Source organism: Lethenteron reissneri, chromosome 38, assembly GCF_015708825.2.
Source record: "Lethenteron reissneri isolate LAM-NWPU_2019-01 chromosome 38, ASM1570882v1, whole genome shotgun sequence".
Lineage (NCBI taxonomy): Eukaryota > Metazoa > Chordata > Hyperoartia > Petromyzontiformes > Petromyzontidae > Lethenteron > Lethenteron reissneri.
Genome location: NC_083816.1, coordinates 10,440,752 through 10,465,413, shown reverse-complemented (window position 1 = coordinate 10,465,413; position 24,662 = coordinate 10,440,752). Strand labels below are relative to the sequence as shown.

General features: G+C 46.8%; 1 protein-coding gene across 2 annotated transcripts; it reads left to right on the top strand.

Annotated features, from left to right (window-relative positions):
- The first annotated feature begins 15,964 nt into the window (after window positions 1–15,964).
- On the top strand, window positions 15,965–24,630 carry LOC133351598 (ADP-ribosylation factor-like protein 8B-A). 2 transcript variants are annotated; one of them, XM_061566915.1, is made up of 7 exons: window positions 15,965–16,389; window positions 17,927–18,007; window positions 19,585–19,658; window positions 20,287–20,380; window positions 21,324–21,391; window positions 21,539–21,609; window positions 21,948–24,630. In XM_061566915.1, exons 1-7 carry the CDS (start codon window positions 16,219–16,221, stop codon window positions 21,995–21,997), a joined length of 609 nt encoding a protein of 202 aa, XP_061422899.1. In that variant the 5' UTR covers window positions 15,965–16,218; the 3' UTR covers window positions 21,998–24,630. The 2 variants fall into 2 exon arrangements, with proteins under 2 accessions (XP_061422899.1, XP_061422900.1); XM_061566916.1 differs by having other exon boundaries at window positions 15,967–16,341.
- The last annotated feature ends 32 nt before the right edge of the window (window positions 24,631–24,662 follow it).

Here is a 24,662-nt window from a genome sequence, read left to right as displayed (position 1 = left end):
AAATGAGTCCCTGGGGCGGTGCTTAAAAATGCATCGCTACTAGGGAGACAAAGGCGGATGAGCGTGGTGCTGGCCACCCACCCCCTCGTGTGCCGTTCTCGCCTTCATCGGTGCTACTCGCTAACAGCACTTGCCCCAACAGTCTGTGAAGGCTACACGGGGGATCTTTGTTTATGCTCAGACTATGTACATGTACAAATTCTTGTGAGATGGTGAGGGCATCCAGATGTCTTGCAGGCTGTGAGATATATATTGTTGACCCTACTTCACCACGCTGGTCCGTGCGGGTTCGTGGTGGTGGGTCGTGGGGAATCACAATGGATTTTAGCCGCACTGCTCTCTCCTGCCTGCGAGGTGCATTGCGTCTTAATTCTACACAAGCCAAAGCACTGTTCCAGGCTCGAACCCCCTGCTTAGTTATTAGTCTCCGACATCTGGTCTATCAACCGATGCGCTTATCCGAAACCAATGTTTTTTGTTGCAGCAACGTTTGTTCAAGCGGACAAGCTCCTTTGACGGGCTTCCACTTTGTCGAGTCTCATCAGCAGCGTCTGAAAGAGTTGCACAAACGTAGCGGTTGTCGCCCCGCGTAATTGGCCGCAGCGCACTGCACCCACGCTCCGTGTGAAGCATTCAGTGCAACCGAGAAAATATATAAAACACGTTTTTATTGTTGGTGGGTTGTGAGTAATGATTTGAGATTTCAGCGGTCGGATGGAAGTTACTGCAGTAACCTATAGCGGTCAGTGGGCTCGCCGCTGGAGTACGGGAACCAGGGTTCAATTCCCTCTCGAGCCACACGGAAATTTCTGCGGGCGAAAAAAAAATCCCCATTTACTGCCTTTCTATATATATAAATATATATATAATTACAAAGCCCTTTCTCCATCCACTGCTGGATGAAGGCCTCACCACACCCGTACCAGTCATGGAAATTACTTGGCCACGCATCGCGACGCGTCTCGGCGCGGGTTGGTGAGAAGGGGGCGCCCCACGCACTCATGCAGACGACATCATCCTCCGCTCGCGTTCACCGTGGTCGGGAATTGAACTCAGGCGGTCACGTTTCTGTGCACAGTGCACGAATCGCTGCGTGCCCAACCGTTGGACTCCATTGACCCGCTAATATTGATACCAAACTTGTACACGTGTGTGTGTGTGTGTACGTTTGGTATTGGCGTGAATCTGATCGCGATGTGTTTCACAGGCAGATACGTGGAGCCAGGAAGGGAAGCGATGTTTGCAATGCTGAATCTCCATTGAGTACTTCGCGAGGAATTTTTCTTTAAATGTAGCACGTTTAGACCATGACGCAGACACACAATGGCCTACTTCACGCTTCTAAGGAAGCCAGGCGATCTTTAACGTCCGACGTGAAGCAGGCAGTGGCGTGCTCATTTTGGGGCGCCACGGTGGCTAGGAGATGTTAACTACCTCGCCTGGTCTACAGGAGGTCGTGGGTTTGATTCTGACCCTGACGCCTGCTGTATATCTGGAGTTTGCGTGTCTCTCTCTCTCTCTCATCATCACGGTGGCTAGGAGATGTTAACTACCTCGCTTGGTATGCAGGAAGTCGTGGGTTCAATCCTGACCCTGACGCCTGCTGTATATTTAGAGTTTGCGTGTCTCTCTCATCATCACAGTGGCTAGAAGATGTTAACTACCTCGCCTGGTATGAAGGAGGTCGTGGGTTCGATCCCAACCCTGATGCCTGCTGCATCGTTGGAGTTTGCGTATCTCTGTCGTCGTGGTCACGCGGATTTTAATCCGAGTCCTCCGGTTTTTCTCTCCACATTTAGAAACAAGCTGTTTAGAGTATTTAGCTGATATAATTTCCCACGTGATAAGCTACTTCGTTGAGCTATCATTTCTGGCCAGATCGCTTCTGAAAAAAGAGCTGTATAGCTCAGTGGGCCTTACTTGGTAAAATAAAAATAGTACAAATATATTAATACACCCGCAGCATTTACCAGTGCGGCCTTACGGGGTCGAACCCCTTACTGCAAGTAGCAAACACGTTCCCACTGGGATCATGAAGGTCATCTGTCTGGACAATTGTTCCGATCGCGATTTTTTGACCTCAGATGGTTCGCAATCGCGCCTTCTGTAGTGAACCATTCATACCAGGAATTCTGATCCTTTTGGAAAATGCACCGTCGTGCTCTCGCCGTGGAAATGGTCGGTTTCGCGAAGCTGCGGGACTTCTTTATATGGAGGAGAGTGGTGGTGCAGCGGTTAGCGAGCTGCTAACCGCTGCGCGACGGATCCGGCCGTCCTGAGTTCGATTCCCGCTCACGGCCACCGACACCAATGACGATCATCTGAACCGGTCCTGGGCCTCCGCTAGCTCGACTCAGCCTCAAATGAGCACCCAGTGCGGTGAGTAAACATCGCCACGCAAACAGCTGGCAATTGCCCCAGAAATCTGTTAAGGCTATACGTTCGATCTTTGTCTAAGTATATATATGAATCATTATATGGGAGTGATTAATTTATTATATATTATGTAATCTTCGCAATTGTAAGCGACGAACGTGAATATCGCCGCGTCGAGCTCGGGTGGTGACCTCGTCGATATCCTGAAGATTTCTTTCCTGCGAATTATCACTCCGGGGCGAGGGTCGGTGATGCGTTCCATGGGTTTGCGTACCACCTCCGCAGTAACACTGTGGCTTCAGATCTGCATGCATATATACACAGAATTTCAACATTGGCCATCAGAACACATTCCTGCGGAGGGAGCTGGTAGGAACGTTGGGTTGCTCGGTCAATGGCCAGGGTCAACGGCGGCGTGGTGTATTCCGCAAATATGGCCGACTGTGAGGGCGGGCACAAGCCGGCGTGAGTAGGTTAAACGTTGAGTTTTATAAGGGCACCACGGGGTGACAAGCCCCTCCCCACCCAGCCCCACCCCTCCCACCCCCCACCCAGCCCCTCCCCACCCTCCCCACTCAGCCCCTCCCCACCCTCCCCTCCCCACACAGCCCCACCCTCCCCACCCAGCCCCTCCCTCCCCACCCAGGCCCTCCCTGCACGACGGACGGACACAATAATCCCCTGTGGGCTGGTGTAACGAGGAGGTTCCTACCAGTATCATTGCCCTACGTTGGCACAACAGCAATAACAACGATGACGACAACGAACGATTATCCCACGTCAATGAGGCAATAGCCCCTTACACCCCTGCCCCACGGTGTCTGTCCCCCCACACCCCCTTCACCAATCAAGGACTCGTGGGGTACACGAGGCCTGTTGATGTTCGCGAGCCGTTGAATTTTTCGTCGTTGTCGCTCAACGTTCTGCAGGGGAGGGGGGGGCTTTTTTTTGTTCTTGAGTACAGCAAAAAAACATCGCATACAAATACATTTAACAAAAGTTTTTTACGCATTATTTAAAAACAAGCGGTCGTGCCGCGTGATTGATGTATAGATACTGTGCTCCACTAGTTCAATCACGGAGAAGCGACATTGAACTTGAAGGTCCCTGAACAACGCCTGCACGATTGTCAGTGTAACTAATGAAAGCTCCCAACACAAACTGTCTGTGTGACACGTAGAGTCATCGCTCTTCACGTTATTCAATCTCACCTTGACAATAATAACGCACAGAGCGGCATTAGAATCGACGGCGCCTTTCTGTAAACGCAACAACAACAACAACACAGAGATGATTGCAGAAGTTCTAATAATTTCAACACGTGTGGCCTTCCGTGACCAATGTTATGATTCATCATCGATGTTTGTGGTCATATCGCCGCGTGAGTGAAAGGCCAGCATGTGCTTGTTTGTGTCGTGGGGAGCGGTGGTGTAGCGGTTAGCGCTCCGCTGCGCTACGAACCCGGTGGCCCGAGTTCGATCCCCGCTCACGGCCAACACCAGTGACGATTATGCGAACCGGTCTTGGGCCTCCCCTAGGTCGACTCAGCCTCAAATTAATACCTGGTGCGGTGCGTAAACAGCACCAATGGAGAGACAAAGGCGGCCAGGCGTGGTGTTGGCCACCCATTGCCTGGTGTGCCGTGCCGGCCTTCATAGGTGCTACTCGCTAACAGCACTTGCCCCAACAGTCTGTTCAGGCTACACGGAGGAGCTTTGTCATTGTTGTGTCGTACGCCCTCCTCCACCCGACACAAGATTTGTTCACGTGACAACTTTAATTATTTATTTTACCGTGTCGTGTTGGGGAGGGCGTACGACACACAATGCCATTTCACTCACGCGATCTCACAAAAAAACCCAATTATGATTATTTAAATAAATGATTATCATCATCATTCGTTAAACCGCTAAGGAGTGCTGTTAGCGAGCATCTATTAATACCGACACGTCATATTAGCTCTTTCACACAGCAACCTTATACTATGAGATATGCATCTATATATAAACATTTGGTCTTGTATAACTCATATATTATGACTGTGTCTTACCAATCGTGGCTTGTACCGCTGCACGTGTATGTAGTGTGTGTGTTGTGTGTAGTGTGTGTGTTAGTGTGTGTGTTGTGTGTGTGTTGTGTGTGTGTTGTGTGTGTGTTGTGTTACGCGTGTGCTTGTGAGTGTGTTGCTGGGCAACGTATAGGTACATTTATATCTGTAAACTTTAGTCGGGGGTGAGACGATGTGTCGATTAATCTATTAATAGATCGATTCATCTATGACGGTGAGTTAAATCGCCCGTGTAAGAATCGACATTTTTCGATGTAATACGAATGATTCCCTCTCATACTCTTGGGTTCTTTCGATAAAGTCACGTACGTATAGAATAAAATAGATCACGACGTTTCGGGCGCAACACAAGCGTCCGTCATCATGCTTTCCCACCACGCTTGTGTTGCGCCCGAAACGTCGTGATCTATTCTATTTTCTCCCTACGTGACTTTAACGAAAGAACCAAAGAGTATGGATTCCTGCAGTCACGAAAGCTTCAAATCAAGATCGATTCCCTCTCAGTCAAATACATTTCGACTCACGGAGCTGACACATCTTACAAGCAGGCATAAAAAACGAGACAAAAATAATCGATTATTTTAAATCGAACGTGAATATTTTTCAGCCGGGGCAGATATTGCGACAATTAATGTAATCGCCGTTGTCGAGGAGTCGGGCCTGTGAATCGCTGCCACACACAATACTATAGTATGCGATGTGCCAATCTAACATTTTATCATTTTAACGTGATACAAATTGTGATATTTAGAAGTAAATGTGCATTTAATTGGGTTGAGAGGCGACGGATGACGAGAAAGCACTATTGCGTGCCAGACAAACCGTTGATCTTTGTATTTAACATTTAATTGCTTCTGTAGTTACGCAATAGCAACTATTGTGCAATAGTAACTATTGCGTAACTATTTATATGCCTATTTAAAAAAAAATTCTCATCAGAATGTGTGTAAGTTAAATTATCATCGGGCCCCATAGCGTTAAGTGGAGATCATATCCTATTTTCCACTCGATTGACTTGGCTTCCGTGTGGTATAAAGAAGGGTTATCGCCTGAAACGTCGAGTATTATAAATTTTCTTTGAAGGCCACACGCAGCGTTTTTGCAAGAATTTGTTGAGTTTCTTTAAATGTATAAATTATATACAAATATTAAAATAAATGATATACGCACTGTTAACATGAAGTATTCACAAGCCGTGTCGGTCACGGGGGTTATTTGACCATACTTCACCACGCTGGTCTGTGCGGGTTGTGTTGTGGAGGAAGGGAGGGAAGGGCAGAGCCGGTTTAATTCTCACCCGCTACTGATGTTAGCCGTGGTCGGGCACCGAACCCAGGTCGCTGGATTCATAGCGCGGTGCGCTAACCACTGCGTCACCGACTACCCGAGTTCAATTCCCGCTCACGGCCACCAACACCATCGGTGACGATTATCTGAACCGGTTCTGGGCCTCGCCTAGGTCGACTCAGCCTGGGCGTGGTGCCGGCCACCCACCCACACGTGCGTCTCGGTGGCCTTCATGGGTTGCTACTCGCTCACAGCACTTTCCACGAAAGTATGTTGAATTGCTTTTGTAGAAAAACACGCCCGGTCGTGCTGTATCACACAACATGTATCTCATCATCATCTTCATCTTCAGCCGTGGCAATTCCACTGCTGGATGAACGCCACCCACAAGTCGCGGTCACTCCTCACGATCCTGAGATATAATTAATAATCCACCCGGCAGCTGCAGTACAGCTGATGTGTACAGATGATTAACAACAACACACACACACACCAAAAAATCCCCAAAATGGTTAACATTTATTTTTGTACGTGTGATATAGAATTTCTCAAATAATATTTTAACAAAAAATATTGACATGCATAAATTAGATTATACGGAATTAGTTATTTATTTAAATGCTGTATACATTTATCTAAAAATACGCGTTTAGGTGAATATTCGGGCCTTACCTGGTAAAATAAAAATAAATAGTTGATAGTTTAAACATCATAAAAATGATATTTATTTCAGTTGAAAGCTTACCGAGACATTTTTTTAACAGTATTACACGCACATATATAAATACAACAAGGCATTTATAGCAGTGTAGATTTCACGTTACATGTAAAAATCACACTCTTTTTAACATCACTCGCACGAAAATAAACACTTATGTACAAGCAACATTTTAAAACTGTATCCCATCAAACGAATTAACCCATTTGTCCTCAATTACCCTAAACATGCACGTTTACACAAATACCATACATCTTATTCAATCCATGAAGAAACGCTTCTCAATTTGAATACCATGTATATCCTACACATTGCATTGAAATACCGTATATCTTATCCTACGCGTCGTTTTTCACCTAACATAAACTGCAGTGTGAACTAAGAACTAAATTCACCAATAACTAACAAAAATATATATTTGCTCAAATAAATCAGAATCGTTTTTACATTGGAGGAATCCGATAAGCTGTGAATTTCTTTTTCACAAATCTACAGTACAGATGTCCAATAAAGTCTCAGTGAGTCTCTCTCTGGTAAATCATTGACATCGTCGTTGTGATTCTTGGTTCTTTCGGTAAAGTCACGTAGAAGGGAAACAATAAAATAATAATACAAATTTAAATTTTATTATTTTATTGTTTATTGTTTCCCTTCTAATTTTATTATTTTATTGTTTCCCTTCTACGTGACTTTACCGAAAGAACCAAGAATATGAATGCTGGCGAAAGAACCAAGAATATGAATTCTGGCGAATTGCCCGATGATGCTGGATGCAATTACCAGCGAAACGTCGTACTCAAATTGTAAATGTTGTGGTTTCACGCTTCAACACACCGGTGGGCTAAAGCAGTGAACTATTTGTCTTTCGTCAACGTGACACTTTTTTACTGATTGGCCGTGTCGGTGGTGGAGGGTTACGACACATTTATAAATAACGTGATCTAAACCCAAAAAAAACGTTGATTATGAATAATATGAATCCCTGCAGTCACAAAATCTTTAAATCAAAATCGTTATTGTTGCTGTTAGCATTGAGCATCCCAGCTTTGTTGATGTAAAGGTGGAGCCCCGCAATTCCTTCCTCACGCTACTTCTCCTGGAAGGTCCTCCACGAGATGGAGCCGTCCAATAAAACATGGAACTCATAATCAACGTTTTTGGGTTTAGATCGCGTTATTTATAAATGTGTCGTAACCCTCCACCACCCGACACGGCCAATCAGTAAAAAAGTGTCACGTTGACAAAAGACAAATAGTTCACTGCTTTAGCCCACCGGTGTGTTGAAGCCACAACATTTACGACACATTTATAAATAACGCGATCTAAACCCAAAAACGTTGATTATGAATAACATTGGTCGCGAAAGCCTACGTGTTAAAACATGGAACGTTGGGCCAACGGATCCCACCCACGCACCAATTCCCACTCGGAAGACAAATATTAGCCCAATTCTCTACGCGTCCTGGAAGATGTGGGGAGTACCCTACACTTTACCCCAACACACGCGACCGGCCGATCGACTAACCTGTCGGGATACCCAATTAAACTGCTGTGTGGGACAGAGTCGGAGGATTATTTGTAAAAAAAAACTAAATGCTTATTTTGTTTCATCTGCCGCGCCCGGGGATAGAATCGAGCCGGTCACCTCTGCATTGTATTTGCAGCGTGCTGCTAACCCAGTGCTCTTCATTGCAAGGCCCACGGGCCTTTAGTGCGTTCCCTGATGGCCTTTAGTGCGGCCCCTGATGTACGGCCACCGACAATACACAAAGAGTGAGAACAGCCCCCATCATCGTCATCATAGTGCTGCTGTCAAACCCACAATGGTTTCAAACGTGTGGCAGCCTTCACTCACACTGATGATGTCTTATCGGCGAAAGTGCCCTCATCCCCCCCCCCCCTTTCCTCTGAAAATGAGTGAAGAACGCTGCTCTGGATTGAGTTCGCAGTGTGCTGCTAATGATTACCCCCCCGGCAGCGCCGAGTTCCATTCCGACAATCCAAACGAGACACCCGTAAATGTCTCTTGACTCATGCGAGGGATAGCCCCAGGTAAATAATTGATATTGTTGTTATCATTCAGGAAGCAGTACCTTTGGACCTTGGTTCAACTGACTTTCTTTTCGTCACGTTTTGACACGCGAGCTCCGTGAACTTCCCCTGCGGGTAAAACTCCTCGAGTGTGCCATCGTCTGAGAAAGTGGAGCGCTCGGTGGCCCAGCGGTTGACGCACTTTGCGCTGCGAACCCGGTGACCCAAGTTCGATTTCCAGACGCGGCTAAGATCAGTGTCGATTATCGAAAGCGGCCCTGGGCATCCCCCCGCTATGTCGAACCCGGCTCTCAGTGGACACCTGGCGCTGGGTGTGGACATTAATAGGTGCTCCTCGCTCGCAACACTTGTCCCAACAGCCTGTTAAAGGCTACACGATGAATATTTGACCTTCGCCTTGCCGTGCCGACCTTCATAGGCGCTCTCGCACAGCACTTTCCCCAAACTCAGTGCCGGATTAAGCTAGTGCGGGGCCTGTAGCAAATGTTTTCAAGGAGTCCTAAATTTAAAAAAACACGTGAATATTAAAACACAATTTTTTTATTTGCATAGTAAAGTTATTGTATTTTTTTATTTGCTATACAGCCAGATAATACGACAAATCGCAAAACTTCAACACCCAGTCGTTCATAAAAGTCGAAGGCGGTATAGTACTCGAGTAATAGAGCAAGTGCAGAATCACTGAACCCGAATTGATAGCTTGAAAGAATTTAGCGCGGGGCCCTTGAAAGTACGGGGCCCGTAGCATATGTAGCTACTTTTGCTACGAGGATAATCCGGCACTGCCAAACTGTGTGTGCAGCCTGCACGGGGGACCTTTGCCTTTGGTTATAGCAACAACACGAGCGTGCACCTTTGCGGGAATCGCGGCGCGTATTGCAACACGCACGCCAGTTCCAACGAATCTAGGCTAGGCTTTGTGGCAGGCGGCGTGGGAGGTGCAGGTGAGGGTTGTGGTGGTGGTGGCTTTGGTGTTATAGGAAGGGGTTGGGTTGTGTGTGAGTTGGGGGAGGGGGGGCTGTAGGTGTATTTGGGGTGGGGGGGGCATGCAGCGCGGGGCTGTCACGTCATTGACAGAATGTGATGACGACTGACTCGCAATGCTGCTTGAGTTTCTGTGAATCGGGAACTGAGGTGCGGGAGGGATCGAGGGCGGGAGGGATGGAGGGAAATCGTTTCCATTTCAGGAGAACCCCGTTGCGGCTTAACGCTGCACATTGCCCTGGAGCGAGCAGCTGGAATAAAGCCGCTGGTGCGGCTACAACATCATGGGAGAAAGGGGGGGGGTGTAGAATGCATAGATGCCCACCCCCCTCCCTCGATTTACTGGGCATCTAGTGGACATCTGTGAAAAAGAGCTTGATACCTCATCGGATTCGTCCAGTATAAATACATTTTTTTTTTTGCAAATGCTGTGCATCATAGACCTGCATATGCGGCCGGATACATGTTAGTTTAACACGTAGGCTTTCGCGATCATGCCCGATGATGCTGGATGCAATTACCAGCGAAACGTCGTACTCAAATTGTAAATGCTGTGGCTTCAACACACCGGTGGGCTAAAGCAGTGAACTATTTGTCTTTTGTCAACGTGACACTTTTTTACTGATTGGCCGTGTCGGGTGGTGGAGGGTTACGACACATTTATAAATAACGCGATCTAAACCCAAAAACGTTGATTATGGATTACGGATACATGTTATTTTAATGTTTTGAAGGAATAGTCTCTTACTCAATATCTACTCTGATATGTCACAGTTCACACGCTCGTTTATAAAAAAAAAATGTTCATCTTAAAATATTCATAAAATTACACTTTTGTATCGTGCAGTCTCCAACTATTATGCACTCACTGTATATATCCTCTCTATCTTGGTGGCATGAAGCAGAGCCATTGTATCGAAACGTCGCCTAGTTTGTAGTTTTCCTACTGAGGCCACAGTGTTCATCATAGCCTGGGCGTTGTGCACGTGCGTTGGTGGATCACGCAAATGTTGTGAAACTCTCTTCCCGAGGTTCTATACCCGAGCTCGCCAGGACAATGCAATCTAGCGACAAAATGTGAACTCCACCTGTTTCCACCTGTATGGTGCAGTCTTTCCTCCTCGAACGGGCAGATTTTCTCGGGCTGCTCGGGTTTCCTCCTACACGTAAAACACCCATTAATTGACCGATAACACCTTAACACATAGAGGACCGCAGAGCGTGGGATATTGTTGTCGCCGGCTCACTGCGTGGCTTCTGTTACCTTCTCTGCTCGTCTGTGGTTCCCCCTCGCGCCTCTGAGTCGTTCTCTTCCTCTGTCTCTCTCTACGAGAGCGAGCGAATAACTGAGCGTCGCGTTACAAGTTGAACTTATTGTTAATCCGACGAGAACTGACGCGTTCCGAGTCGTTTGGGTCATTGAATATGGACGAAATCGTTGGCATACGAATCTTATCTCTGCCAGTTAAGTATTTACCACTGAGCATAGAGCGTTTGTTTTCGTAAAACCACGGGATAGTTTTCGGTCTAAGGCTCAGAACAAATTATTATTGACGAATCTGTGGAGTTGTTTTTTATTTATTAAATGCGCTTGTGCACCTCTGTCAATGCAGCAGCAACAGTCGCAGCATCGCCATATATATTTTACGAACTCCTATTTTATTTTACCAGGTAAAACCCACTGAGCTATTATTATTTTTTTCAGACGTGACCTGGCCACAAATGATAGCTCAACGACGTTAGTGGCTTATCACGTGGAAATGTATAGCAGCCAAATAGTCTAAACGCGTGACGTTGTTTCTAGATGTGGAGGGGAACAAAACCGAACGGCCCGGGGAAAAATCCACGCGACCTCGGGGAGAGAGACACGCAGACTCCAAATATACAGCAGGCGTCAGGGTCGGCATCGAATCCAGGACCTCTTGTGTACCAGGCGAGGGAGATCACATCTCGCCACAATGCGTTGGCCTAGAAGTCTGCCTCGTCACTCTCCGACACTGCAGGGATTCATATTCTTGGTTCTTTCGGTAAAGTCACGTAGTAGGGAAGTAATAAAATAATAAAAATAAAACATAATAAAACAATTCTCACGACGTTTCGGCCACAACGCAAGCAGCCGTCCTCACTTGAAGAACATGTCTGTCCTCCGGTGAAGAACATGTCTGTCGATAAGACAGACTCTGTCTTATCGACAGACATGTTCTTCACCTGAGGACGGCTGCTTGCGTTGTGGCCGAAACGTCGTGAGAATTGTTTTATGTTTTATTTTTATTATTTTATTACTTCCCTACTACGTGACTTCTCCGACACTATCATTGCAAAGTCAGAAAACATCCTCCTCATTATTTTCGATACAACGGTGAACGTCTAAAAGCCCGACAATGATTTGTAACGCGGCATTCAAAACCTATTCATTGTGCGTGTGCTGTTCTTAAAATAGTGATTACAGAAAAAGAGATAACTTAACGTTACTCGTTAGTTACCGTCTTGTATTCACAACCATCGCTGCTCTTGAGATATTGAGGGAGTTTTTTCGTCACCGAATTCGAACAACAAAAATGTCTCCGCTTGTTATTCTGGTTGCCGACCCCTGACCTAGAAGTTGTGCGGATGTGGCCCGTAAAATGATTCCTCTTTCACCGCAAACGAGTTTCACTGAATCCACCCATCAGAGTGTGGCTCAGCGCGGCCCGATGCTGCTCACAAGCCGTCGGTCCCGCATCGCTCTGCACAGCCACACGAAGACCCCAGCAGATAATAACAACAACAACAACCACCCATGATTGTCCACGTCATCGCTCTCATCCAGTGGTTCTTCTTCTTAAGCTGGGGTGCACCCTGCACCGCCTGGGGGAGCGAGATGCCCTTTCTGGGGGTGCTGAGGTGGTGATGGGAGGGAAAAACCATGCCCGGGATCGAACTGATGAAAGTAGGATTCGTCGCGCACTACAATTAGGAAATGTGTTAAGTTAGCTGATAATTATTTTTGTTATATTTTCTTTTTCTACCTACGTGGCTTTACCGAAAGAACCAAAGAGTGTATGGATTGCTGCAGTCACGAAAGCTTCAAATCAAGATTAGCTGATAATAATGAGAGAAAGAAACGAGCAGCATTTATACCGAGCGCGCATAAATCATCGAGCGAAGTTGGCTGGGTGGTGCCAAGGGCTCACAGTCACTGTGTCAGAGGCGTTCGTCATCATCTCCGAGATGCAACAATATACAAGGAGTTAAAACGAAAAAAAACTAATTACTACCGTATTCTCTGGATTATAAGACGCACTCTATTCCCTTATTTTAAAGCAAAGTGTGTTTGTGTAACGCCGACCACAGGATTGTGACGCGGACCACAGGTTTGTGGGCGCGTCTTGCAATAATCCGAAGCGTCTTATAATTCGTGGAAAACGCGAATAGTTTCACGTCGTGTAAAGCACCAATCGGAGAGATTAGGCGGCGATGTTGGTGATGATGATGATTCATCGATACGCGTCGGTTATTGGGCGAATGATGCATGCATCTCCCGTGACCACCCAGCACACGAGCTGTTGTCGTTGTGGGCTGTGCAGCAAAACCCACTCTTCTGTGTGTACCCCCCTCCCCCCCTTCACCCACATCCTAGCTCGGATCTCACCCTGATCCAGAAGGTCCGCTGGCGAGCATAGTGGAGCACACGCAGCCGTCCAGGATAAACGTCTCATTCGAGAGCCAAACATCACGCCCACCCCTCCCCCCCCCCCCGTGGATTTGACATTCCTCGAAGACACCGCAACATCAACAGGCAGCTGCTCTCCTTCGTCGAGTGGAACATCGGACGCCTTTTGGCGTCATCTGGTCCAACACCATGTGAGACTAAGCTCTAAGGAAAGCTGTCTCGGGTGTGGACCAATCAACTTCAAGGACAGTGCATACATTATCAGAGTTATATTTTTTGTTGGCATTATGACTGCAAGTATTGTGGTCTATGCAAACATGACTCCTCGTAAAAAAGGTGTCCGTTTTGTTGCCAGATAAAAGGGTAAAAAAACAATTATCATATTTTTTACTGGTAAATGAGGTACCAATGGTGGATTAAAGATACATTTAAGATAAAAGCCACCGCAGTAAGTGCAACTGTGTCCATGGAACTCAAACCGAGGATCGTATGGTAGCCCACTGTGTGGTCTGAGCTCCTCCAACGGATGAGGAGAGCAAAACTCCACGAACTCTCGCTCTCCTGAAACCCTCTTGTGGCGAGCAGACCTCGACATTGACATCTAGCCCCTGACCATCATTATAGCCCTCATCCAGTAGTGCATTGACAAACCGGGCTGTACGCATACTCCCCCCCCCCCCCCCCCCCCCATATTCACAAGCCCGGACTGACCAGCGTGGTGAATGATGGACAAATAAGCCTCACTACTTTGCACAGCGTTGCCAGGCCCTCATCCAGCAGTGGATTGGCAAACGGGCTGTTACACGTACACATACATCGAATATATTGAATCTATTTTTGATTCGCACGTGTAATTTATATTGTTAATATACATTTATATGAATTCATAAACACGACGACAATACAGTCGATATAGTAAAAAATAGACAATCATTTAATCTAACAGTGGAAATGTCATCGAATCGTCGGGAGGTGAATTGTTATCTGCTTATGGATGCCTATGTCAATATTGCCTTGTTGGGGAGAGGTGGCGCAGTGGTTAGCACACAAAGCTACGAACCCAGCGACCCGCATTCAACTCCCGGCTCATGCTCAATATCAGTGACGAATACCTGAATCGGTTCTGGACCTCCCCGAGGTGGACTCAGCCTTAAACAATGGCACCGTGGGAGACAAAGGGGGGCTGGGCGCAGTGCTGTTCAGCCACACCCTCGTGTGTCACGTTAGACTTCATGTAGGCCAGTGTGCTTCACTCATTTTTAGAGGGGGGCGACTTTCGCCGATAAGACATCATCAGTGTGAGGGCTGCCACACATTTGAAACCATTGTTGTGTTTGACAGCAGCACGATGATGATGGGGGTTGTTTTCACTCTTTGTGTATTGTCGGGGGCCGGACGTTCAGGGCCACATTAAAAGCCACCAGGGGCCCCCAGTGGCCCACGGGCCTTGCAATGAAGATCACTGACACAGGTGCTCGCTAACGGGACTTGTCCCATGGGACCTCCCTTGCCAGTATCAAAATATAAGAATAGGTTTTACCGTTTCTGGAAATAAAATCGTTTTGTTAATATGTTAAAACACCAAACAAAAACCATTTGCAAAAAATCATGTCTGCCTTAACCACATATACCTGTGGAGAACATGCAAACCAAAAGACATGCTCTGGTAGTATATGATGGCATTGTCTTTGAAACTGATTGTTCCACACCAGAGACAGCTTTCTTTAGAGCCGAGCCTCAGACAGTGTGAGACCAGAGGACGCCAAAAAGCGAACGGCACAAAGACAATGTCACTATCACGGCATTCGTATGCCTGGTTGCCCCTAGAGGGCGCTGTAGGACCTCTTTCGCAGTGCGACCGCTTGAACGTTCACCAAACGAAGTTATTAAGATTCAGTCTGCAGCAGTGGGGATAACAAGTATGAACCCAGCGACCTGGGAAAAAAATTTCTCACTGCTAACATCAGTGGCGAATAACATCTGAACGTAGATTTTTTTTTTAAACCGATACTTCTGCTCAACAAAATTACTTTGGAAAACCATTTGACCGGTGACTGATAACAAATATACGTATTGTCCGTGTACGCGGACACACAACGGCACAATTGAAGATGGTTTGATGGCTTTATTTTGGTGATTTCGAAAAGTGTATTGGTTTAGCCATGTTTGTTTGTTGTAGTACAGAGTTAGACTGATGGCCTTAATCTAAGTTGTCTCATGGTTGTTGTTGTTTGACTTGCATCCCACTGGGATTTTTGCACACAGCGTTGGTGTACGGTGTTTTTTCTGCAATATTTTGCTGTCTTTTCTTGGATTTTCTGTTTGCACTCAGTCACATATTCACATTAAGATGTTTTTTTGTTCATGTTTTTGTTTTTTGTTTGTTGCGGTTGCACCCGATTCAAGAGCCGAATGGCTCACAGGGCTCTACCTAATAAATAAACTTGAACTTGAAACCAATCCCCACCACCATCCCACCCCCCACCACCCCCCATCACCCCCCACAACCACCCCCACCACCCCCCACCACCCCCCACCACCACCACCACCACCCACCACCCCCACCACCCCCCACAACCACCACCACCACCCCCCACCACCACCACCCCCCACCACCCCACCACCCCCCACCACCACCCCCCACCACCCACCCCCCACCCCCACCACCACCCCCCACCACCATCTACCCTCTCTTAGCGTCATTGCTGCGACGCGTGACGTCACGGACACACGCTTTTGGAATCCGCACACGTGATCAGCATAGCGCGCGCGTGCACGCGGGGGAGGGGGGAGGGGGGTGCGGTGAGGGGGGTGGGGGCCTGAGCACCCACGTGACCACACGCCCTCATCTGCAGTGGAGGAACGCGCCGTGCGATTCTTAGATCCCACCACCACCATCATCATCACAAGCAACCACGACCACCACCATCAACAACACAAACAACCACGACCACCACCAGACCCAGCCACCACATCAGCCGTGTGCCCGGCGGGGGGGCACAGCGCAAAAGCGGCACGAAATCGCGTTTTTGGGGGGTGGTGGTGTTTGTGTGTGTGTGGACGAATTGAAGCTATCGAAAGATGTTGGCGCTCATCAACAGACTGCTGGACTGGTTTAAGGCCCTCTTCTGGAAGGAGGAGATGGAGCTGACTCTGGTCGGGCTGCAGTACTCGGGCAAGACGACGTTCGTCAACGTTATTGCGGTAAAGCAGCCTACTCATTGCGCGTCTGCGAGGCGAGCCCTCTCCTGGGTAGGCCCCACGTGTAAACTAACGCATTCGCATTTATTAAAACAAATTGTGTGTGTGTGTGTGTCACTGTTCGCCCTTCGTTGTCGCGTTGAAAGAGAGAATCGTTTCGATCGTACGTCTGTGGAGCTCTTGTGGTGGCAACTTTGCCCGCTTTGAAAGGCGTCTCGCGTAAAACTGCGTGGTTAATGCATCACCGCCTCGGTTGCGTTGTTATTATTTAGTTTTATGGCTTTAACGTTACTATTGGTGTGTTTTATGGCTTTAACGTTATTATTGTTGTGTTTTATCGCTTTAATGCGGGCCTGGCGTTTGTATTTGTGGAAAGTGAAACACGGGTGGTGGTGGTGGTCGTATTGTTTTTCTTTATTTCACAAAAAGAATAAACGTCGCAAAGACGGTTACTCGATTTATCCGCCTCTGAGAGAGAGAGAGAGATGATAGGTCGGCTCGTTAACACGCCCCTACAAAACTGGGACATTTTGGCATCTCAAACCTGCGATCCACCACTGCGCCACTCGCCCGCATTGGATGTACTTTCCCTCGCCACACTAACGGGGAATTTCCACCACTCGCTCGTGCCCGTGTGTTGATATACAACAAAAAAATGAATGACCCACCAATAAAATCTGTTTACCCCGCTGATCTGCGGTCCTGCCAAGCGCCACCACCCTCCTAGCTAAGCGCCACACCCCACACAGACAAAGGTCCCCCGTGCAGCCTACAGCAGACTTGGGGGGCAAGTGCTGTTAGCAGCACCTGTGAAGGCCGGCACTGTGGCACACGAGAGGGGGTGGGGTGGTCAGCACCACGCCCGATCGCCTTTGTCTCCCCAGTGGCGATGTTTTTACACACCGGGTACTCATTTGAGGCTGAGTCGACCTAGGGGAGGCCCAGGACCGGTTCAGATAATCGATATCACTGGTGTTGGCCGCACACTACCGCGCCCCATACTTCTCCCCTAAACACTTCTCAACACGGTTAGTCCATCAATAGCACCTGCCTGCCCTTCAAGGGGTCGTTACCCGAAACGTCAGCAACGTTTTTTTTTACCTTTCAGGGCAGCGTGTTATTGGCGAATGTGTAATGAGTCCTTTTGTTATTCATGATGAGGCCACCACTGCCATCGCCTAGGCTCCCAGACTGCACCCATAATAAGCAGAAGGCTTGTAGGAGTAGTTAATACGAAGCTGCATTTGTAGCTATGCATTCTGCTCCTTACCACTAGTTTAATATGTATGATCGTACGCACGGATGTATGTTGAGCTTCTTGCGCGCCGTACGTGCTAATTAATGTGTTACATTGCAGCATGTTCACGTTTATAACGAACGTATGCTTATTGATTCTGGGGTACCGGTGTATTTTTTTTTGGACTGGCTTTTATAGCCCTGATATCTTCATATATTTTCATGCCTCTGTTTCTTATTCCAGGTTTCCCGTGTAAAATACATGTATCTTGAACCCTCTTGGGTTTTCTTTTTCAAAGGGGATTTAAATCATTCATAGCTTGATGAGTGTTTTATGTTGTTGGTTTTGCAGTCCGGCCAGTTCAATGAAGATATGATTCCCACTGTGGGCTTCAACATGCGGAAAATATCAAAAGGCAATGTAACCATCAAGGTACATATTCCGTTTGAAATTTATATTGTATTTTTTTTCTGTGTTTTCCCCAAATTTTGTTATCCAAATTGTGCACTGTTGTCGTCACCTCCTGAAACAAATGAATGCCTTCCTCGGATGTCTTGCAGAGCAGCGCAAAGGGTGGTTTTACACGCGATAAAGAGACTAGCCCACAGAAACAGATTTCATAGAACTACCCCTGGATCCTTTCACGTCACCTCAGGCCCACACATTAGAGATGGTAGCATGTGCCCACTCCCACTGCCACATGAGAGGAATGGTCGTGGCATAACAGGAAAATCGAGAGTTTAAATCTCAGACAAATCAAGTGCAGCACCAAATTTAAATGTGGCGACTTTTTGTGCAGTCATTCTTCACCGGGCTGAAACCGTCAGCTTGTTAATGTTTTCCACATTTGACATAAATTCGCCTCATGCTAGTTCCAATTGATGAGCACATTCCTGCTGTTTTGCCCCTTTTTGTTTCCCAGCTGGCGACTGATCAAACATTTGTAAAATCAATTCGAAGTCAACAGACTAAACCAGAGCTAAGGCTGATCTTGAACATGAAAACAAAACCAGCTATCTTCTTGGTTCTTTCGGTAAAGTCACGTAAAGAACCAAGAAGATGAATCCCTGCAGTCACGAAAGCTTTAAATCGAAATAAAACCAGCTATGTTGATGAATAGATTCATTCAGGAATTTTGGCCATGTCCACTAAAATAAGAGTCTGAGCGAATGAGAACTAACTTTCTATTTGTACATCTATTGCTTGTGCCACTACATTCATTTTTTCGTACAGTTGAACTCAAGAGGGGTCACATTTAAATTCTGAGCCAATGCTAACCTGAGTGGCAGTGCTATTGTGTGCACAGGCGGTGTAACTGCACCAAGGCCCACGGCTTGGAGGGGCCTGTGGAAAAGGCTTCATAGCTCATCGGATTCCTCCAGTTTAAATAAATAAGTAAACATTCTTAAGAGAAGCGGGGGAAATTTGTCAGAGGACTACATTTCATTTCTTGCACCAGGGACCGGTGCCAAATATGCTACAGTACTGGCCTAAGTTTTAATGAAGTCTTTCATTTCAAAGCTAATCCATCAACATGAGTTTTCCAACTATGTATGGTATTCCTGGCAGTGGACTTGATGACTACATCAGAACTGCATTGTGTAGGTTTATACATCCCATTGTACTACTGACCACGCCATGTTAGTCATCGGGGTTGTTTGACCATACTTCACCACACTGGTCAGTGTGGGTTGGTGAAGTATGCGGGGGGGGGGGGGGGGTCCAGGATCGGTTTATATATCACTTGCCAAAGTTAACTGATGAAGTTAAATGATGTGTTAACACTGCCGGGGAATAGAGCTCAGGTCATCGGGTTCACAGTGCACTGCGTCACCACTCCGCCCTGTTTAGTTATTGAACAGAGTTTATATCTCATTATCAATAACCACTGATCCAATAATGTTGTGTGTTTACCAAGTATGGTAATTGTCTGGTAAAGCATTAAGTGTCTGTAAAAACAGTTACCACCACCACGTCTGCGAGATTTACTGTGTTTATAATTTGTGCAGATTTGGGACATCGGAGGACAGCCCCGGTTCCGGAGCATGTGGGAGCGGTATTGCCGTGGAGTAAACGCCATCGTGTAAGATCCACCAGACCTGGTTTACACTCATTTTAAATTGTACTCAACGGTAAAAGGTGCATGCCTGACAATGCTTGTTCCATAAGGAGCTCTCTTAAGAGAGAGAGCGTATCCCAACGCTTATCTCTGACCTACTCTTCTACGCTGGCCAGACATGTTGGAAGAGGTGTGGGTGTTCACACTTTTCCCCCACGTGGTGTATCCCATATGTATTGCGGGATGGACAAGAGATGCTGGGGGGGGAGTGTGGGGTGTAAGAAAGGTTTTATCAGCCACACCAATGAACCTTGAATAATACATTTGAAGCTTAATATTACCAAGCGATCATGTTGCAGATATTAAATAAAAGCTTGAATATCCATTTTCATCATTCAGATTTATTTACGTGAATACAAATGCAATATTCTAAAAAAAATTGTTTTGTATTCATCATTGCGAAACGAGAGACAGCGTGTGCGCGCACGCGCCAGAGGATAGCACAGAGTAGACATGCGCGTCGTGTCACGAACATGACTGTCAACATGATCTATGCCAGTTGATCTGTGGGCATTTTGACATTTATGTCGGCGGATTTACTGCCGACGCTCGCGAGTGCCGACACTGCGGTGTCTGTCTCGTGCCGTCACAGGTACATGGTGGATGCGGCGGACCCTGATAAAGTGGAAGCTTCAAGGAATGAGCTTAACAATCTCCTGGAGAAACCCCAGCTGCATGGCATCCCGGTAAGAATGAGCCAGCCATGGTGGTGAGATGTTAACTACCTCGCCTGGTATATAATAGGTCGTGGGTGCGATGCTGACCCTGATGCCTCTATATTTGGTGTTTGAATGTCTTGCTCCTAGTGGTTGCGTGCATTTTTCTCCAGGTCCTCCGATTTTTCCTTTCATGCATTTAGAGTATTTGACTGCTATACATTTCCACGTGATAAGCCTCTTCGTTGAGCTGTAATTTGTGGCCAGGTTGCTTCTGAAAAAGAGCTATATAGCTTGGTGGGCTTTACCTGGTAAAATACAATTAGTTTAGTTTAGACAACTCATACTGGTAGGAACCTTCTGGTTACACTAGCCCACAGGGGATTATTCTGTCCGTCCGTCGTGCATCCAAAAATGGGAGGGGCGGGGCTGGGTGGAGAGGGGAGGATGGGGAGGGGCTGGGAGGGGCGGGGCTGGGTGGAGAGGGGAGGATGGGGAGGGGCTGGGTGGGGAGGGGCTGGGTGGGGAGGGGCTGGGTGGGGACGGTGGGGGGTGGGAGGGGTGGTGCTGGGTGGGGAGGGGCTGGTCACCCCGTAGTGTCCTTATAAAATTCAACGTTTAACCTACTCACGCCGGCTTGTGCCCGCCCTCACAGTTGGCCATATTTGCGGAATACACCACGCCGCCGTTGACCCTGGCCATTGACCGAGCAACCCAACGTTCCTACCAGCTCCCTCCGCAGGAATGTGTTAAATCATGCAACAGCTGCCACGGTGGTGGCCCATCCTAGCGCTATCCAAGCTCAACCCTGCTTGGCTGCTTCAAAGGTGTAACGAGATGGGGCGCATTCTGGGTGGATTGCTTCACAGGCGTAAATGTATAGGATATTCTAATTGCATTTGTCTCCCGTAGCCTCGGTGCGGTTACCTTTACCTTGGAGTAGTCGTGTTCATAAAAGGCTTTTCTGTTACAGGTGCTGGTTCTCGGAAACAAGAAGGACCTTCCAAATGCTCTGGATGAAAAACAGCTGATTGATAAAATGTAAGATTGAAATAAGAAACTTGTACAATAATTAACGATGGACTTTGTCATTTGCTCTAGTTTCACGAGCTGGCGCGTAGTCATGCCCGTGCGCCAGCCTCCTCGGTTTAGAAGCAATGACACTAACTCGACTGCCTTCACTTCCAGGAATCTGTGTGCCATTCAGGACAGAGAGATCTGCTGCTACTCCATTTCCTGCAAAGAGAAGGACAACATAGGTGAGTGATGTCACCGCCGATTCATTTGCTCTTTTGATAAGTTGTTTTTCCCACCCCTTCAGTCGGCGCGCCACTGATTTATTGCGCGAGATTTGCAGTGCATCGATTTTTGTTTCCAATTACAGGCCCTTGGTTTTTCTTGCTCGCTAAATAGCACACGTTCATCACCACTGACGCACACATGAGCTCATGGTGGGATAGACACCGATTGGCGATGTGTTGTGGTTTTATTTTAGCAGAGGCTGGGCTACAAACGGCGGCTTTTGCTTTGTTGTGAAACCTCGTATTCATTTTACTTATCTCTGATAAATATGGATTGTTTTTTGTTGTGTCTGCAGATATTACCCTCCAGTGGCTCATTCAACATTCCAAGTCTCGACGAAACTAGAAAACAGCCGTTCTGCCAACATTTCCTTGTGTTTTTTTTCTTCTAAATTCTTGCCAAACGGAATTCATGTCCTGCCAAAACTCAAACAACGATTCCGTTTGTGTCCTTGTGTGATGTCCCAAGCTGATAGACGTCCGTCCGTATTGGACATTTCACGGGGAATTGCGACATTTGGTCTGTCGTCGTTGCGTTGAAAGTAAGTTTTTTTTGCAGCGTTACTGTGCACTGTGCTGCTGCATGAAGAACCACATATGCCTCCTGAATTAAGTGCCATTTTCTGTGTACACTGTGCATTGACCTGTGCTGTATTGATTTAACGTTTAAGTCTTACTCTTGCTGCAAAGATCCTGGCTGTGTGGTCGCCTTAGGATAACAAGGTTGCCCTATTTTTTTCGGCTTTGCAACAGTCGAGCCCTTACGACTGGCTTTCTCTGCAGCAGCAACAGGCCGCCCCTTGGAAGTTTACAAAACATCTAAATAATTTCTTGCTGCAGGTCTTGTTCCATTTTGCTAAAGTCGCTATGCAGTACCCAAAAATGCCTATCGCATTTTACGTTAAAAGACATTCCATTGGCATGCGCAGACTGTTAGGGTGGCGATGACTAAATTCGAACGGCAGTACAACATGCCTAATTATTTTTTGGTGCGTTTTATATTGAAAAGCGTGGGAAATTGCATATGCAGGAGGATGTAGTCCATAATAGTTTACAACTTAAGTGTTGGTGAGCATATTAACTTGAAGGTACGCGTTTTTAAATGTTGAATTAATTGCCTGCAAGGCAGAAACGTAAGCAATTAACGGTGTTGGAAAGGTTGAACGGTGGGTTAGAAAAAACCTGCTGGAAAGTGTTTTGACAACTTGCACGTGTGAAGTCGGTGTTACCTCCTGAACATTTCGGTTCGTGTCACAGTTCGGTGGCGATGGTATGTCGCATGCAGCAGGTACGCGTTTCCATTTTGCTGATGCCAAGTGACTTTCGCAATCTTTTCACACCCCGCACCTCCAACGTGAATGCCTTCCTCTGTGCACTTTCCGTGCGGCTTAACACGATTAAATGCTATTAATGGGCATCTCGCCTTTTCGAAAGCCCTTGGAGCAAGCACACTTGATGGTGTATTAGTGTTGTGTGTGAACTGCTAATAAGGAAAGCACATGGTTGTGAAAATGTCAGTATTTTTGAAGGCACACAATTCGCATTTAGCTTATTTTGATGAGAGCTGAAATTCGGAGAAGGTATTTTTTTTTCTTCATCTGGTTATTGGTCAATGTGAGTATATGCTTGCACTTTTTTGAAATGTGAAAATGCAAACGTGCGCAGTGTGTATACGGAATTTTGAAACTTCAAATGGTACTTTAACTCTTTACATGGAAGTCCGATTATGACCAAACTTGTAGTTGCCATGCTGTCTGATATTAATGCTGTCAAACAAATAATATCCTTTACAATTGCACCGTTCGTGCGTGCAATATGTGCCCTTAAGCATCTTTTTGCAGTTTTTCTCTTTAATATTGCGTTCGTGCACTATGAACCTTGTACGTTTCGTAGCACACTACAACTGATTCAGGTTTCCCTCTGTTTTTGCGGTAGTAGATGCGTTCCAAAAAAGGGGCGCACTAAGCCAAACCGCACAAGACGGCTGCCTGATGAATCGCTGCACACAGTACACGTGCAACGTCCCACATCCGTCCGCATAGCCCAGGGGTCGGTAACTAAAACAAGATTTTAAAAATGTAATCGGTAAAAAACAATACGAACGAGTTGGGTTCCAGGTCTGTTCGTAAGTTTATTTGTTCGTAAGTCCAACTTTACTCCTGTAGATTCCAAACATGTTGTACAGCATGTACACTAAACACGGGGAATGGCTTTAAAAGTTGCATCATCTTCTGTAGATCTCGATGCCACTGGTTCTTCATGTTCTGCAGATGTAGATGCAACCACCGCCATCTATTGCGCGGCGGTTGAACTTACGACTCTCGGTCCAAACAGGCAACTGGACATACGGACAGGTTTGTTCGTATCTCTGAAAGTTCGTAAGTCCAATGTAAGTAAGAGGAGTCCCTGTATTTCAAAAGCTGCAATGCATGTGAATAAAAGATGGTCCTTAACGTAACGAAACAAGCCCTTAAATGAGCTGCATACGGCTCTGGAGCTGTAGGTTGCCGACCTCTGGCATAGCCGCATGCGAATTAAATAAAACCGCACATATCGAATTTTGGGTGGAAGTAGGTTCGCCGCATTTACGTGAAATCGCACAAACCCGCGTAAAGCGAAGGGAACCTGTCCAGGGAAGTATGACTTTGCACGGGGGTGAGAGCTCCCCCCTGCCCCCCTCCCAATGCTTGACACCTTTTTGGCGGGTCGAATGCCATGCGCTAAGTGTGCTGTACATTTAAAACGATTGTCTTATTGTGTCATCGCTCGAGTTGTTGCTGGCTGAACAAACACCAATGGGTGGCTAATACAGAGCTTGAATTGCTTATTTGTGGTGGCATTTTACGAAACGTTCGTTTGTATTGACACTGTAATGAGTGCCATGTTTCAAGTGTTTGTGGTGGCCGACGGGACGGTAAAATGGATCCGAGTGTTGTGGCAAGGGTGGGGGAGGGTGGAAATGAATAAAGATGGTGAAAGATGGAACTGTAATGATGCTTTCGTTTCTAATT